The sequence below is a fragment of the Schistocerca gregaria genome, chromosome 4, assembly GCF_023897955.1.
Source record: "Schistocerca gregaria isolate iqSchGreg1 chromosome 4, iqSchGreg1.2, whole genome shotgun sequence".
NCBI classification, from domain to species: domain Eukaryota; kingdom Metazoa; phylum Arthropoda; class Insecta; order Orthoptera; family Acrididae; genus Schistocerca; species Schistocerca gregaria.
Genome location: NC_064923.1, coordinates 761,950,001 through 761,967,793, shown reverse-complemented (window position 1 = coordinate 761,967,793; position 17,793 = coordinate 761,950,001). Strand labels below are relative to the sequence as shown.

Genomic DNA, 17,793 nt, shown 5'->3' with positions numbered 1-17,793 from the left:
AAGTTGTCCTTTCCTTACTCCAGTCTCATTGTGAAATATGGTGTATCTCTCTCACTTCTGTATGCCTTTATCTTACTGTCTAGTTTCCTGTAAGGTGACTGCATCCATATCGCTAGTTATGCAATTTGTCGTCTAATGTCATTTTAGCATTCAATGTCCCCACCTATAAATGTTTGTATCGTAGTCCCCACCCTTTGCCATGACTGTCAACATACGGATTCATCTTTATATAAAACCAAAAATATTAATAAGGTAGTATTTTTTTTAAAAAAAGTATGAAGCTTTGTTAACTGGTATCACAATCAGTCTTTAGTTGTGTGACACTAATACTGTGTTAAAAAATTAAATCCAGAATAAATCTTTATTTCTGCAGTAGAACATGTGTTGTTTCGAAACTTCCTGGCAAATTAAAAATGTACACTGGGCTGGGACTCTGATCTGCATCCTTTGCCCTTTGCTAACAATGCTCTTACCAACTGAGCTATCTCAGCATGGCTCCCAACCCATCCACAACACAACTTTCCTTCCAAACTTCACAGATACTATGAAGATTGATGTTTGGAAGCTAGGAGGAGCTACTGGAAGAACTGAAGCAGTGTGAATGGGTCTTTGCAGATAGCCCATTCAGAGCAAGGGCACCCTTATAATACTTTGGAGAGGGAGCCTAGATCTGGAGGTGTGGAGTATTTTTAATGTTTTGGTAGATAAATGGTGAAGTTGCAGTTCCAACTCTATTAAAAACCTGTATAATACTGACGTTTAAATCATTTTCTTGAAAGAACAACACCTGAGTACACTTTTTTCCTTTACCTGAAAGCAAGGGGCACCATTGCCCTGGGCATGGGTGCTCCTGATTCATTGGTAAGAACTGCCCCAGAAAGAAAAGGTTCAACTCCTGGTTCAGCTCATAGTTTTAACTTTTTAGGAAATTTTAACAACTGAAATGTTTACAACACGACTGTTGTCAATGAAAAATATCGAGCGTATCTGACTAAAAAAAAGAACTGCAGTAATAGATATTAACCTGACTTTTTACAAGTACAAGCCAAAAGCTTCAAATATGACAAACCTTGACTTGATACAAACAACATTCTACCACATTGATAGAACTTCAGGTAACATATTTTCAACAAACCTTCGCTCTTTTATGGACATCTTGGGGCATAAGAGGTCGCTGAGGTCTGGTCTCCTCTAAATAGTGCATGATGCTCAGCTGAAACAATAAGAAATTTAAATTTTTATAATTAAAGTTGCAGTTTTATGTCATATATAGCTGCTGACATTTTAAAAAGGGCAGATCGCGATCTCAGCAATAGGTAATGATAAAAGTGCCTTTGTTATAGCTGCCTTACCAATCTACAATAATTACTCGTAAGCACAACTATGACAATAAACATAATGATTTAAGTACAATTTCACACACAGTTGTTAATTAACACACTTTATAAATCTGTCAATAACTTGTACTGGATATCCCAAATCCTATAGTATTTTTGTGAATCTGATTAGATTAGAATCTGCAATAAGAATCAGCATACCTTTTACCTTTTGTTTTTCAATAAGACTCGTGACTGATTGTTGAAGATGATGATAGAACTCCACACACAATAATACATTAGTAAGACATTTATGTAATAAATATAACTAATGTTGGTCAACTACTAGGCACAGTAATACACAAGGTGTAGTGAAGCATGTCGATTCTGCAGTATAACACGTTCCACTTCTAGCCACTCAGGCTCACAAAAGATTTTAATGGAAATTGGAAACTTTGTTTGGGCAGTTGTTAAGTGTGGAACATTCCATTGTGTGCACTCTAGTTTGCCATATGCGGTAATGGGTATAAAAGACATCAGCTCAGAACACCGATAAGGTGTGGCGGCAAGTGAGTGCCTCTACTTGCTGGGGAGGGCTGTTTATGCTTTGGCGTTGCAGCTTCAGTGTCTTGAAGTCTCATAGCAAAGGGAGCAGACGATAATGGCAATGGCACAATAATTGTAGGTTATACATGAGCACAGTCAGTCTGACATGTCAATTGAGTATATCAATATGTGATCTATTGTGAGCTATAAATTAAGAGAAATCTGTTTCGCACACAATTGTAAATGAAGATGTATGGGGGAAACCTTTCACTTATAATACACATGAGTTATCATAAAAGCCACTATGTTGTTTTAGTAGCTAGAATGGATTGGAACTAACTTTCAGCACCAACCCCTGGGAAGGGTGTAAATGTCCACTGACAAAAGGAACATGTCATGGTCTAGTGGCAGTGCACAACAGGTCCATTACAGCAAATTACATTAAAAAAAGTGACGTCTAGTATTTGTAAGGTAATAGCTGGCATACCTATCAGCCACAGGACAGCTCACGTATGGAGTGGAACCCACCATACCAAAACACAACCTGTACCACTCCAGAGGATGTGCTGAAAAGTGGTGAAAAGCGTTTTATCCTGTTTTCAGTATCACTTGAGGTATTCCACATTATGCATATTATTCGTTAGACTTTCCCACTGTCTGACAGTAGTTGCAATTCTCTGTTACTAGAGGGCTCCAAATAGCAGTGTGTAACAGGGCAGCGTGTAATGTAACTATGTCGCTGCATGGCAGACCCTCAGAAAACATGATCTCAAAGATTTTGTCCACACACAGAGCATCATCTCCTCCAGCATGACAATGCCAGAACCACACACAAGCGGTGCGATAGACGCAACAATCTGGCTCCTTGTGTTCACTGTCACTGACCATCCTACATACAGTCCCAACTTGGCCCCACCTGATTTTCATCTGTTTACAAAACTTAAAGAACACCTTTGAGAACATCACTTTGAAAGTGATGAAGCAGTGTAAGCAGAGGTGAAGTGGTTTCGTTAACAAAGTCAAACATTGTACAGTGATGCTATCAATAAATTGCTCTCTTGTTGGGAGAAATGTGTTTGTCACCTGGGTGACTATGTTGAGACATAACGAATAAAGATGCAGAATGTTTGTTTTCTTTAAACTCCTTAAGGACACAGGGTACTTTTCTGGCTCAATATTATGTAAAAATCAACACCTATTTCTTTCAGGCACTGTTTATAAAGTAAATCTTTTGCACATTTTTTTTGTTATCAGGTAATTCAGCACACTTTCTAAACATATTAGAAGTATTCCGACTATTTTTGAATCTGCTATGGGTTATTAAAATATTACAAAGAAATTGATGCATTTTTTCCCCAAAATGCTTCCTCAAATTGAGGTACCATTTAATCCAATGTCATACATTTGAAGGAGACCAAATTTTTACCAGATATGCATGACATGATAGTTGAGGTACTAGATTCATTTAACTCCACCTATTACATATATTATAAGGATAAAAAAATATCACATCTTACATTTTAATTTTTATAATTTTTTCCTAATAAAAATGTTATTTTTTCTATAATTTAGTAGATCCTGTAATAAAGCTTAGGTCTACTATGTGTATGGACTATTTGCAAGTTACAGAAAAAAAATTAGAGAAATGCTTTATAAACTTCAGGAAATATTTGCACCTGAATTCTGAAAAATACAATTTGCGGTAAACTGCGAATGACAGTACGAGTCCTATTAAACTGTGTCTCAGAATATTCCTCAAGCATAGTCTCCATCCTGCAGCATTTCTTCATCTTCAAGCTTCCTCCTGGCATTACTTTCAGCACTTCTTGCTTCTTTGGTAACTTGAAGAGTGATTCTTTCAGCTTCAGGCACCCGTTGTCTGTCACACGCACGCAATTGATCTTCCATATTAGAGTCACATTTTATGCCTAAATTTCTCAGGGCTTCCAACCTTCCAGTAACTCCATCATTGAAACATATCACTGAATCTAGTACACCAATTTTTAATGTATTTAGTCCTACAAAAAACATTCTTGGGTAATCTTTCCCATATGGAATAGTTGAAACTTTCATTTGTATTCTGAGTGCCCCCATGAAGACATTTACTAGGCAACAGAGAGGTCACTCAGGTCTCTAAAAATTGGTTTTATTTCATTTATAACAGGCTCAGGAAGAGAATGGTTATGAAGGTATATTTGACCACTTTCTTTTGCTTTTTGGTAACCACACCAAGAATCTGCTCCTTTAGGGCAAAGTCCGTGAACAGGGTGGTCATTTGTGGACAACTTATGAAAGTAGGTGGCCCATACAGCTTTTCTCATTGCTGTATTATCATTCAGAGGTCCAGTTCGTCTAAAGGCCAGTCCATAATAACTCTGAAGAAGGTCTATTTCAGTTTCTGTCAATCTGCCTCGCCAGACAGAGATTTTCCAACATATAGCAACTTTCCTTTCATTTCTCTTCATAGCTTCCTCAATCTAGCACCCATATTCTTTTGCACATGTCCACAACCGTCCAGTTTTGTTACCAAGGTATCACCATAAACATTAAACTCATTAATTTTATTGAAAGCTTTGAGTCCCCATCGCCTAGGTACTTCGTATATCTGATGTTATAAATGGACACTGACCTCTGAAATATTTTTGGAGCTCCATCACACTCCATATCTCCACTGTATCCATCATAATTCTTAGAACACTGATGTTCAATATGTCCTTCAGTGTTACCATGGCAGGTGTGGCAAGCACTCAACATCAACAACTTTTCCATTCTCCAGGGAAGTAGCACTTACAACACCATTCAAGGAACAATGTCATCGACGTCACCATGTCCCATCAAGTGCAACAGCAATGTCCCTCGTTCCGATAATATTTACAATTTCTTCTACTGCACATTTCATAGATCCATTAAACACAACCGTTAAGGCACCTAAAAGTATTTTTATGTACTTGCTGAAGCTACTGGGAGGAGGCGGAAGATCCATCAAACCACAAAACGTTTGAGCAGCCTTTTTTCCTTTTCCTATTGTATGCATTGCATACACTAACTTCAAATTCAACTTCAAATTCACATCGCATGAATTATGCACAATGTCCGAAGTCATTTTCGAGGTAGATTTATTGCAGGATCTACACAGAACAACTAATTTTGACACTTAAACCTTCCTGCTACTTTGTTGTTTAGTTATTCCAAACAGCCTACACCATCACATTGTTTACATTTTCCCACTTCCTTTATCAAAGAAGATAAGATGCCCACATCAACAACAACAAATCCACTACAAACAGAGTCACTGTACAAAAATCTGAATCACCAGGAGGTGTGCCACATGGGAGTTTCTTCCCTGAAGAACTGATACATAGGTTACCAGTGTGGCTTATCTTGTTTGTGAACTGGTTACCAAGAAATTTTCTTTTATTGAATTTCTTGATGCATGGCATAGTTCATATTTATTACACACTACAGGATATGTACTTCCTGAAATATATGTAGCACTTGGGCAACAAAACATTCAGTAACACATGAACAAACTGCTTCAGCGAAACAAAATTAAGTACTAGCAAAGATGATCATTTACAGACACTAGAAACCTGTGCTGTTACCAACATATACAGCATTTCATCATATGATCACTGGAAACAGAAAGTTCACAATTCTTCTCAAAATAATACTGGTTTCTGTAACACAAATAAAGGGGGCATGGCAACATACATGACCATAACTTTAAAATTTGGTATATATACAAGGTGTAGAGCTTTGTTTCCGCCATTTTTTCCCCAACATTTGAGGCTTTAATGAAACAAATTGATTACACATGTATCATTCAAAGTACTTTCCATCGCTGGCCACTACTTTCTCCCATGTTTTGGGCAGTGTACGAATCCTGTGTCGAAAGAACTGTTCATCTTTTGACGTGATCCACGAATTGATCCAATTTGTGACTTCTGCTTGAGATCGGAAGTGTTGATCATCCAGTCCACGTGCCATTGATCTAAACAGGTAATAGTCAGAGGGAGCAATGTCTGGAGAATACAGCAGGAGGGGTAGGACTTCCCATTTTAATGTTTCCAAGCATGTTTTGACCTCTTTTGCAACGTGGGATCCAGCGTTGTCATGCTGGAAAATCACTTTATCGTGCCTCTCACTGTATTGCAGCCATTTGTCTTTTAATGCTCTGCTCAAACGCATTAATTGTATTTGATAATGAGCACCTGTGATTGTTTCACTTGGTTTTAACACCTCGTAGTACACAATGCTGAGCTGGTCCCACCAAATGCAGAGCATGATCTTCGAGCCGGGTATATTCGGCTTGGCTGTTGACTTAGAGGCACTACCGGGATATCCCCATGATTTTTTGCATTTAGGGTTATCGTAATGAAGCCATTTTTCGTCCCCGGTCACAATGCGATGCAGAAATCCATTCCGTTTTTGCCTCTGAAGCAACTGTTCACGAACACATAAACACTGTTCAACATCTCTTGGTTTCAGCTCACACGGGACCCAAAGTTCCTTCTTTCTGAATCATGCCCATAGCCTTGAGACGTTTTGAAATGGCTTGCTGTGTCACTCCCACCAATTGTGTCAACTCTCCTCGAGTTTGACATGAGTCTTCAATCAGCAATGTCTCCAATTCTGCATCTTCGAAAACATTCTCTCTTCCACTACTATGCCGGTCTACAACGTTAAAAATCACCGTTCTTGAAGCATTGAAACCACTCACGACACCTTCTTTCATTCATAGCATCCTTACCATACATACTTGAGAGCATTTGATGAGACTCGGCCACTGTTTACTTCATATTGAAACAAAACAGTAAGACCTCCCACAAATGACAAGAATTAGGCTCGTAAACTGACATTTTCAATCAAGAAAAACTTTATAATGCAGACACAAATCAACGAATGTTTGAATGAGGTTACATTGACCAAGGTCCAAGCTAACTGCCTGACGTGTGCGATCTGTTTCTTTCAACCGCTACTTACTGTTGTCACCACCTACTGGCAAACGGCGGAAAAGTTGTACACCTGGTAGGTAATTTTTCCATTTGAAACCCTATAATGTATGTATCAATGTAATCAGGAAAGACTACAGAATTTAATAAAGTAATAAAAAATTTGGATTTTTCCACCATTTATAAGTACACTGTATCCTCAAAAGTTTTCACATAACAAATTTGGAGGCATTACTTTTTAGCACGCCCTTGTATGATAGATAACCTGGAATCTGGGTTCCCTTGATCAGTCCTACCAATAGGATAGCAAAGCAAACATCCTGAACATGTCATAAGAAATGGAGCATTAGCCAATTCCACAATAATGGAAAAGCAAATTGTTTTGGACAACACGTCTACTGAACGCGACAGCTCTGCTGTCTTTAGCTTTGCATTATTTTGCTTAGTGTTTGTGTGGAATTCATGGGGAAACGCTGTTATGTTCTTCACTTGTTCTTTCCATTACCTGATATATGTTAATGATTTGATGTTAATAATAAAATAATGCAGAGGGTTTGGGAATGGATCTTGTGATTAAGCATTTGAATAACAGTTTTTATGTCAATGTGAGCAAAGCATAAACATAAGTGGTATTCACTGTTCAGGAAATGAAGATGAGTCATAGCAAAACAAAATAAAATTCTCACATACACCTATAGACCAAAGTGATTTTTCAGTCATATGTAATGGCTGATTTATCAATTAAACTGAATTTTAAATCTGTAAAATAAAGAAAGGCCACCACTCACCTACAGGAGATTGATGCATGGATCAGAGAAACATATAACAGAGAACAGCATTCACACTAGCTTTCGAGCACTAGCTCCTTTTCTAGCAATAGTCCACCCATTCACACACACAACTACATAGACACCCAAATTCACACTCCAGTGGCCATGGGTACTTGCATATATGAATGTGTGTACTATATCTAGAAAAACAGCTAGTGGTTGAAAGTTTGAATACAATTTTCTGTTATGTGTTTTGTGCTCCAACATGGATCCACTATAGGTGAGTGGTTGCCTTTCCCTTATTTTACATAATGCCCCGCCCAGGAATTTCCATTATTGTACTGAATTTTAAATTCTTAGGAGTAAAGAAAGTTCTTTTGGAAGTTGCATTGTGAGGCTGTAAGACAAAAATAGAACTACTTGATCTCTAAGAGCAGAATTTCATCTTCGGTTTGTTAACTAATGAACTGTATACAAGTTTCAGCAGTAACATTTGTGAAAATTCTGGTACCAGACAATGATGTGAATGAACCCAAACTCAAATGATGATAATTAGATTTAATTACCAGCTAAACATGTCTAGGACTATGCTTTCTGTGTATGGGCACAGGGGTCATTTTCCAACATTCATGAACAGTTAAAAGTTGCACTGGCTCCAGCTGATAGTCTTAGGCTGTTTCCATGGGTCTCTTGGGCATCAGATGTAGCACCGCGAATTTCTTGTGAATGCTGATGCTGCCATGGCTGGCCCCAACTGTGTGTGAACAGTGGACTGTGGTGAGGATGTAGATCTCTAGGAAAAGGTCATATGTGTGTTCTTGACTTGGGAGCTCCAATGTTAGGTGGATGATGAAGCTGCTTGGGGAATATCAACTATATCGGGAAAGAAGTCAAGTGTGGAACCTGTATGCATCTGAGATGTGGAGGTGGCTTTGCTTACATCTACTGAACATACTGGGTGCAACTAGCTGCAAGCTGTGGCTCACATCAGCTTCCATGGTGCTTACCGTCTGGGTTCAAAGCCCATCCTCGATTATTTTCAGTGACAGATTAAGGGTGTTAAGGCTCCTTATCCCTACCACAGGGATAAAAGCATAGCTCACTATTTGTAGCATCATTCCTGGTGCTCTGGCAATCTGGTTTGGAGCACAGTTCAAGGCTTACACAAGAGGTTCTGCTAACTTTATAAAGGCCTTGGGTGCAGATTTCTTAACTTGCTTCATCTGGTGAAGAACTGTGGGTACCCCATAAACAATCAGGCATGCACGACATTTCGCAAACTATTATTCATGTGTGGCATGCAGATGAGAATATTTTATGTTAGAAAATCATTTTCCTTATACTAACCATTCCGTTACACGTGCCACAAGTAGGAGCCATGTACGGGTCACCTGTAGTTGTTATGAAGTGAAATAAACGTCATTGCAGATCACAAAAAGAAAATGGAAACATAATATTAGTCAACTTTAGAAGCGTTCAGGGCAGATCCCTAAGTTACTGACATTCATTAAAAGTGACAAGAAACTCCAATGCCACAAATTTGTGTTGGTGACAGTGCTGTCCTTTACATTATGTGGAGAGATAAAACACTCATACTTAAATGCATTTGTGATATTTATGATTCAGTATATTGATACAAATGTATTTCTTAATGTTTCATGTAAAGCTAATGCAAATCATGAGAAGTGGTATCATCTTTTTGATTTAAGGTGGTCATTCACAGTGCCAGACAAGGCAACTTTTAACCAACAGCAAATGAACATGATTGCAGAACAGACATATTATCAAGACAGCCCATGTTTTTATTGTAAAATTGCAATACAGAGTAATAAATTGCAGTTCAAGACTACAAACAGAAGAAGAAGAAGAAGAAGAAGAAAAGAGAACTAAGTGATCTTACGGTTTTAAGAAAGTTTACTTATTTTACAGTGTTGAAAACTGACTTACCACAGTTTGAGATGAAGCAGAAAGGAAATGTATATAGAAGGACTGATTTAAAATTTTATAATAGCATGATCCAAAGACAATAAATAAATTTATAGTAAAAGGTGTGTCAATTGTTTTGGGCCAGACTAGTTACAAAATATTTCAGTTAAAGAAAAAAAATTAGTATTTCTGGGAACTCTTCAATGTGTTACATCAGTTAACACAAAAGAACAATCAACACAAGACAAAAATGCAAAATAATTTACAAGACATTAGGGACAACTTATGTCAGTGATGATTTATGTCACACTGTTGTTATTTCCTGCAGCTCGTATCATCAAAAGCCAATACGTATAGAGTCACTGAAACTTTGTACCATGCTATTAACTCGACATAAATATGTAAAGAGATAATATTAGGAGAATGTGCAGGAACACAATATGCAAATATTTTGAACAGAAAGTTGGTTAAAGCCACTTCATGAACTACCTCATTGTATGCGAGATTGAGCCCTTTAGCTAAATCTAAGCACGGTTAATTTCGCATTTGGCTGGGTCTCACATGAACTAGTGTAAGGTGGCACAATATTATTCGAAACTGACTGTTTCTATGAAGAATACTGAGATGACTTTTTTACTTATAGACACATCAATGCACAGTCCAGTCCATGAATCATGGAGAAGAATTTCATGTATGCACTGAAGGTTTATTTATTTACATAGCCATCCGTGGACATTTTAAAATGTATGGATGTTGTCAGTTAGTGTACATTCATATATTTATACAGTTTTTTGTTACATGTAGTTAAACATTGTGACATATAAGTTGTTTACAATCGTTTTTTTTTTTTTTTCCTTATCATAATGTTACATGTGGTTAAATATTGTGAAACACGAGTTATTTACAATCATTGTGTACCATGGAATTCACTTATAGTGTAAAAACAGTGTTCCTGCAGAAACAATTTATGGTTTTTCCTAAAGCGGTACATGTTATCTGTTTCTGCAGCAGTTTATTACACAGTTTTACACTTCCATACAAGAAGCTATTTTGAGTCTTATGTTTATTCTTCCTGTCTAGGTGAAGACAGTGACTTGTTCTTGCACTATCGTTATGAAAACTGCTATTTGTGCTATAATTTTCTATATTTTTCTTGATGTACACTATGGCTTGGAATATAAATTCACAAGGAAGAGTTAGAACTTCTAACATTTTGAAACTTGTTTACTGATTTTTGTTATAATTCTTACTGCTCTCTTTTGCATTTTAAATACTCTTTGTGAATTCTTAGCACTGTTCCCGCAGAAAATAATGCCATACCTGATTACTGAATGAACATAACTAAAGTATACAGTTCTCAAACATTTATTAGCTCATAAGTCTGTTTTTCATTATTGTTTCTATCACTTTGGAAAAGCATGACAACAGGGCTATTGGTCTGTAGTTCTCAACATTTTCTATGTCACCTTTCTTGTGAACTTGTAAAATTTTGGCATGCTTCAGATAGTTAGGGGAGAAACCAGTTTTGAAGGATTCATTTATGATTTCTACTAGTGGAGCTTTGATACCATTTATGCATTTTTTTAGCACACGCATTGGGATTTCATCTAAACCTGCTGAGTTTTTGTTCTTTAATTGCCTTTCAACATTGCATACTTCCTCCTCAGTAGTTGCTGATAGACCCCCTATGTACGTATGATGATGGAAGGATGTTTCATCAGCGTAGAAAACAAATCAACAATACCACCTGAAATTTCATGTTTAAAATGCCAAAATTATTTATAGTAATGTATTCAGTTTTGTGTCAATGAGTGTTGATGGGCAGATACTTTAGCTAGCATCTGTTACTTATCTTGCTTCCTGAAATTCTTTGATGGCACTGTTTTGGTAGGAATGAAAATATCTGCGAATGTATGTTTCATCGACCTTGTGTACTGACAATAATCTTAAAAGAGTTGTTGAACATTAAGATTTTTAATAACATGCTTACGCAAAAGCAGTATTACTACACAACTATTTCTATGCATATTACTTAATGAAGGTTATTATATTCTTTCACTCCTTTACTGTCTACTGCAATATTCTGACCTTTAGACAAATCTTTATCTTAACAAACTTCCAGAAACTCTTCAGACACCTTATGAACTACACCCCTTGAACATTTAGAAATTCATAACAAAATATAGGAGTTTTGGGAGTTGCATGTGAAGGGATATCTGCTTAACTGACTGCATTCCATTGCTTTCCAGGTATGGTGTAGTGATTTGATTTCTAACTGGGCTAAGGGAGTGCACTGATAATGATTTAGGCAATATCCGAGTCCCATTATTTACTTTGTGATTCGATGAGTGAAGGAGGCGGCACTCTGTTTAATGGTATTCTCTTCTATTTTCATTAGAACATTGTTTTGCAACCTGAATGTATTTACTATGATTAACCTTGCATGAAATTTCCTAATTAGGACTTATCTTCTGGGTTTCATTCAATGCTTGATGGCCAATAGTCACAATGAGTGCTATTATTTTGTTGAGCATAGATCATTAGGATCCCTTAAGCAGAATTAAGTTTACAATAGTTGGAGGAACAATACAACACAACAGGACTGATAGGTGCCACAAAGGCTGCACACTTTGAAGGATAAGGCAATGAGCTATACTCAATAGCCAGCTTCGACAAACAAAATGACACCAGAAGGTCACGAATATTTTACACACAAAAATTACTTTAGCTCCAACCAGTTTTAAGCCTATGACCCTACATATGGTAGCATCCATTTGATGAACATCCACAGCAATGTGTTGTTTTTTATAAACATATGGGTCTTCTTTGTTATTTTCCATCATTGAACTTTGAGTTAAAATGTTCAACTGAAAATTTCACTGACAAAAAGTAGTGTTTGCTTTGGTTAAAAAAACACTCGCTATATTTTTAGCCATAAAAATAATCAATTATTGACAATAATGGATAGATAAAAAATCTACTCATCAAGTGGCAGCAGGAGAAAACACACACACACACACACACACACACACACAAGTTTAACTTCTACAAGCTTTTGGAGCCAGTGGTTCCTTCTTCTGGCAACTGGCAGAAGAGTTGAAGGGGAAAGAAGAGTGGTGAAGGAAAATGACTGGAAAAGTTTAGAGAAAGGAGTACAGCTCAGATAACTCACCCAGAACCCTGAGTTAGGGGAGACTTGCCAGACGGGATGAGAAGGAAAGACTGATTGTTGGGGACTGCACTGGACAGTATTAGAAAACCTTAGAGCTTAAAGGTGGAAGACAGGGTTAATATGCAAGACAGATATTAGGATTGAAACATTGTGCACAAGTTAATAAGAATGGAAAAACTAAGTGCATTGTATGTAAAGCATTGTATGTAACAGAAGTGGGAGGGGGTGGTGAAAAATAGGCAGGTCAGAAAATGAAAGATGTAGAAAAATGTGAAGCGAAGAAAGGAGTAGTTACTGTGAAGAAATGCTAAGATGGAAGGAACTAATGTAAATTAAAGCCAGGTGGGTGGTGAGAACCAAGGACATGTTGTAGCACTAATTCCCACCTGCGGAGTTCTGAGAAACTAGTGTCTGGGGAAAGAATTCAGATGGCACGTGTTGTGCAACAGGCACCGAGGTCATGACTGTCATGTTGTAGAGCACGCTCTGCAACACAATATTGTGTGTTGCGGCTGCACACCCTCTGCCTATGCCCATTCATCCTTGCTGATAACTGGGCGGTAGTCATGCCGAAGTAAAAGATTGAATGGTGTTTACATTACAGCTGGTATATGACACCCATTTCACAGGTGGCTCTTCCTTTGATAGTATATGTTTTGTCAGTTACAGGGCTGGTATAGGTGCACAGGGCAAGTCTTGCATCATGGATGGTCAAAGGGGTGGGAGCCATAGGGTAGGGAGATGGGTGCAGAAGAGGCATAGAATCTGATAAGTATATTGCAGAGATTAGGACGATGACAAAAAGTTATTCTAGGTGTGGTGGGCAAAATCTCAGACTAGATGGCTGCCACGACCTTGTCGAAGTAGCTGAGTAATACATTCAATACCAGAATAATACTGGGTGACAAGTGGTGCGCTCTTGATTTTAGGAGGGATCATCAGTACCAGGATGAGTTGTGATGGTGCAGGAAACCTGGTTTTGAACTAGCCTGTTGGGATAGTTACGTCCAGTGAAGGCTGATGTGAGAGTGTTGGTGTATCGCTGTAAGGAGTCTGCATCTGTACAAATATGTTTGCCCCAAATGCTAAGACTGTATGGGAGGGAATGTTTGACATGGAAAGGATGGCAGCTGTCAAAATGTAAGTACTGTTGTTTGTTAGTAGGTTTAATGAGGATGGAAGTGTAGCTGGTCTTTGGTGCTTAGGTGCTTATATCACCACATGTGCCATCTGGATTCTTCCCCCAGACACCAGTTTCTCATAACTCCGCAGGTGGGAATTAGTGCTACTTGTCCTCGGTTCTCGCCACTCACCTGGCCTTAATTTACACTAAATTCCTTTCTTTTCAGCGTTTCTTCATAGTAACTACTCCTTTCTTCACTTTATTTTTTTTTTTTTTTACATCTTTCACTTTCGGACCTGCTTATAACTCATGCACTATGTTTTATTAATAATCTCTGCTTTGCATATTATCCTGTCTTGCACCTTTAACCTCTCGAGTTTCAAATCTCACCAGGTGCAGTCCCCAACGATCAGTCTTTCCTTCTCATCCCATCCAATACGTCTCCCCTGACCCGGGGCTCTGGGGAGTTTTCTGAATTGTACCCTCTTCCTTTCCCTTCAACTCTTCCGCCAGAAGTCAGAGCCACTGGCTCTAAAAGCTTGTAAAAGTTAAACCTTTGTGTGTGTGTGTGTGTGTGTGTGTGTGTGTGTGTGTGTGTGTTCTCCTGCCACTGCTTGGTGGATAGATTTTTTTATCTACACATTTAAATTATATTAACAAAGAGATAGAGGGGCTGGCCAGCACTTACCTCAGCTCAGTACAGCCGATAGATACACAAAAAACAACCGGAAATTTACGTTCCTAGCTTTCGGAATAAATGTTCCTTCATCAGGGAGGAGAGAGGGGAAAGAAAGGGAAGAAGGGAAAGTGGATTTAGTTACTCACAACCCAGGTTATGAAGCAACAGGGAAAGGAAAACGGGGAGGGTAGCAAGGATGGCGGCAAAGTTGTCAGAGGGAAGCCACAGTTATTCTATTGTAAGTACTGTGCTAGATTCAAACCAAAGAGGATGCATACGGAAGTAAAGAGGTATATAGTATAAATATGTAGGATGAAAAGATGCATGAATGGCTAAAGAGGAAAGGGAAAGAAGAGAAGACTGAAGAGTAAATGGGAGTGAGGTTGTTTAACGTAGGTTCAGTCCAGGGGGATGGCGAGATGAAAGGATGTGTTGGAATGCAAGTTCCCATCTCCGCAGTTCAGAGGGACTGCTGTTGAGTGGGAGAAGCTGGACTGAGGGTCTGAGGGACTTTGGCTTCCCTCTGACAACCATGCCGCCATCCTTGCTACCCTCCCCGTTTTCCTTTCCCTGTTGCTTCATAACCTGGGTTGTGAGTAACTAAATCCACTTTCCCTTCTTCCCTTTCTTTCCCCTCTCTCCTCCCTGATGAAGGAACATTTATTCCGAAAGCTAGGAACGTAAATTTTCGGTTGTTTTTTGTGTATCTATCGGCTGTACTGAGCTGAGGTAAGTACTGGCCAGCCCCTCTATCTCTTTGTTAGTATTTGTTTCACATCTTTATATGAGATTTTCCATTAATTATTTACATTTACATTATATAGTCTTTTTTTTTTGATACAGGATGGCCTTTAAACATTTTAATCATATAAATAGTCTGTTATAAATAAAATGATTGGTATTAGATGCTTCACAAACAAAATAAACAAAGTGTTAACTTACAGATTCAACCAAAGTGTGTCCATCAATATGGAGGGCTGGAACTTGCTCCATTGGGTTTATTTCACGATATTCATTGCAATGTTGTTCACCTCCAGCTTTTATCAGACTTACTGGTTTAATATCATATGGTATTTCTTTCAGATTTAATGCTGCAGTGATAAAGTACAAATTATATTACATTCACAATCTGCACATCACGTTTGCTTTTGTATCATAATATGCAAGATATAATAAAACTAAATTTACAGCTCATACTTGATACTGCATGCATAAGTGGGATAAATTTGAACCTTGGGATCTCAGTCAATGATGATGATATCAAAAGAAGTTTCAAGTTCACTGAGAATCTCACCTTAAGAAGATAAGGCAAAAATTTTGATGATCTGCCATGAATAGATATCATAAAAATGGCCATCTCCACAACTGGTACTTTACGTGTCCAAAAATCATGAGTTTTTGAGTTTTCTCAGGAATTGCCCATTAACAAAACGTACTCAAAGACGCTGTCTAAGGCCCACCCAATGCAAAATAGCCAACTGATTTGCTAAGTTTGCCTGGAGGAAGTGTGTAATTTTTAAACTTTGATCCTGTACTGTCGGATAGCTACAGTATGCTCATTTTCCTGATAGGTATGCAAATGGTCACTAGCCCATGAACTATCCAAAACGCTTGACCCCTCATTGCTGTGATTAAGTGAAGCCAAGATCATGAACCCTCAGAAAAACCACATTTTTGCACATGGCTATTGGTAACATATTCGTACCACACACTGTCATGCACAGACCAATCAAATTTGAACTATGTAGTGGTAATACAAATCACGACAGCACAAACTAATCTTAAACATTACTAACAGTGTAGAAACAATGCTGTTGGATTTCTCTGTGGTGTCAAACCCATAGTCATGTTAACACTTGGTTCCCAAAATGGCTGCTGTTATCATTACAAGTGAACACATACATATTAATATTATCAGCTAAAACACTAAAACCAAGTTTAAAATGTTATCAACATAACCATGTAGGATAGCATTACGTGGAAAAAAAAACTGCATTGCATGTTAGTATGAGGGTAGCCGATACCCAACTTAGAAATTTCACAGCCATTTCTACTACCTTAAAAGCCAAACTTAGGCAGACATTGAGCAAAGTGGCATAATCTTCACCAGGAAAGTTACTTGTCTTCACAGAAAACAAAAATTCTGTTGAACCTACATACAATTAGTATTAAACTCAGGATGACAATTATTTTTCAATAATTTAACGTTCACATCATTAAGTAATCTGCAACAAATTTAAGATTTAAAAATTAAAAAAATCATTATCTACACCGAAGTCCATGCATATTGAATAACCATAAAATGTACTGGAACTTCAAAAACTATATTATATTTGCATTCACAGATGTAGTATCTTCTTCAAACATCCTAATGAGTTACTGCAAGTGGCTGAAGCTAAAATGCAATGTAGCAGATAAAAATGCAAACAAAATTAATTAATATAAGAACATGAAAAAATATAAGTCGAGTTTCACACAAATATTGTTTTAGGGTCTCCAGTGTTTTACAAAGCATGGTCCTATGGGAAGGGCTATGCCCTTGCGATTCTCTGTCATTTTAAACTGACTTATCCAACAAATTAGGTATATTTCATTTAGGGACTAGGTTTATATAAAGTAATAGCATGCAGTAGCTGTAATCATGCAGAAAGATTATCGTTCTAGAACATAGTGTTATGTCGATCCAGTGGTAAATAAATAAAACAATTCCATGTAAATATCGAATACTCGGGGGAGGGGGGAGAGAGAAACTATTTGCTTACCTATTCGAACTCTCCAGGAACAAGAGCTCCTCCAGTACGAATATAAAACGGGCTGAAAAAGAGATGTCAAGCATTACGGTAATGGATTATGTGAAATACAGATTTATATGCTATGTCCTAGCGCCTACACAGGTAAAAGGAGTTACTATCTTACAGTTCATCTAGGCAGTGAAGATTTATTTTTGGTTAATTTACACTGATTAGTTGGGTGTTTGGTACAGATTCTGCTTTTTCATCACGATAAAATTAGCTGTATGTTAAATGTGATGGTTTTAAACTGAATTTTAAATAAGTTGCGCTTTACGTTTCAAGGTGGTAGTTTTACTTTTGACTGACTGAGGGCTTGTTTAATGTTATTAGGCGATTGAACAAGACTCAAATCATCCAACTCGGTTTGGCAAATTTCCTTATGGAGATTCAAATTTCCGCTCATTTACTATGATTTGTTTGTGGAAACCCAGTGAAGAACTATAAAAACTCAATAAGATCCAGATCAGTTCATAATGGCGGTGATTACGGAACCCAGGCCGAAATCAAGCACTTTATG

The 17,793-nt window shown here is 37.7% G+C and overlaps 1 protein-coding gene across 1 annotated transcript in view; it reads right to left on the bottom strand.

Moving 5' to 3' along the window:
* The window catches only part of LOC126365826 (probable maleylacetoacetate isomerase 2), a 52,855-nt gene that overhangs the window by 34,815 nt on the left and 247 nt on the right, over positions 1-17,793 (bottom strand). The window contains exons 2-4 of the mRNA XM_050008449.1: positions 17,247-17,298; positions 15,427-15,575; positions 1,136-1,213 (exon numbers count right to left, since the gene is read on the bottom strand). Of these exons, the coding sequence (XP_049864406.1) occupies positions 1,136-1,213; positions 15,427-15,575; positions 17,247-17,298 (279 nt within the window). The remainder of the gene's footprint in view (positions 1-1,135; positions 1,214-15,426; positions 15,576-17,246; positions 17,299-17,793) is intronic.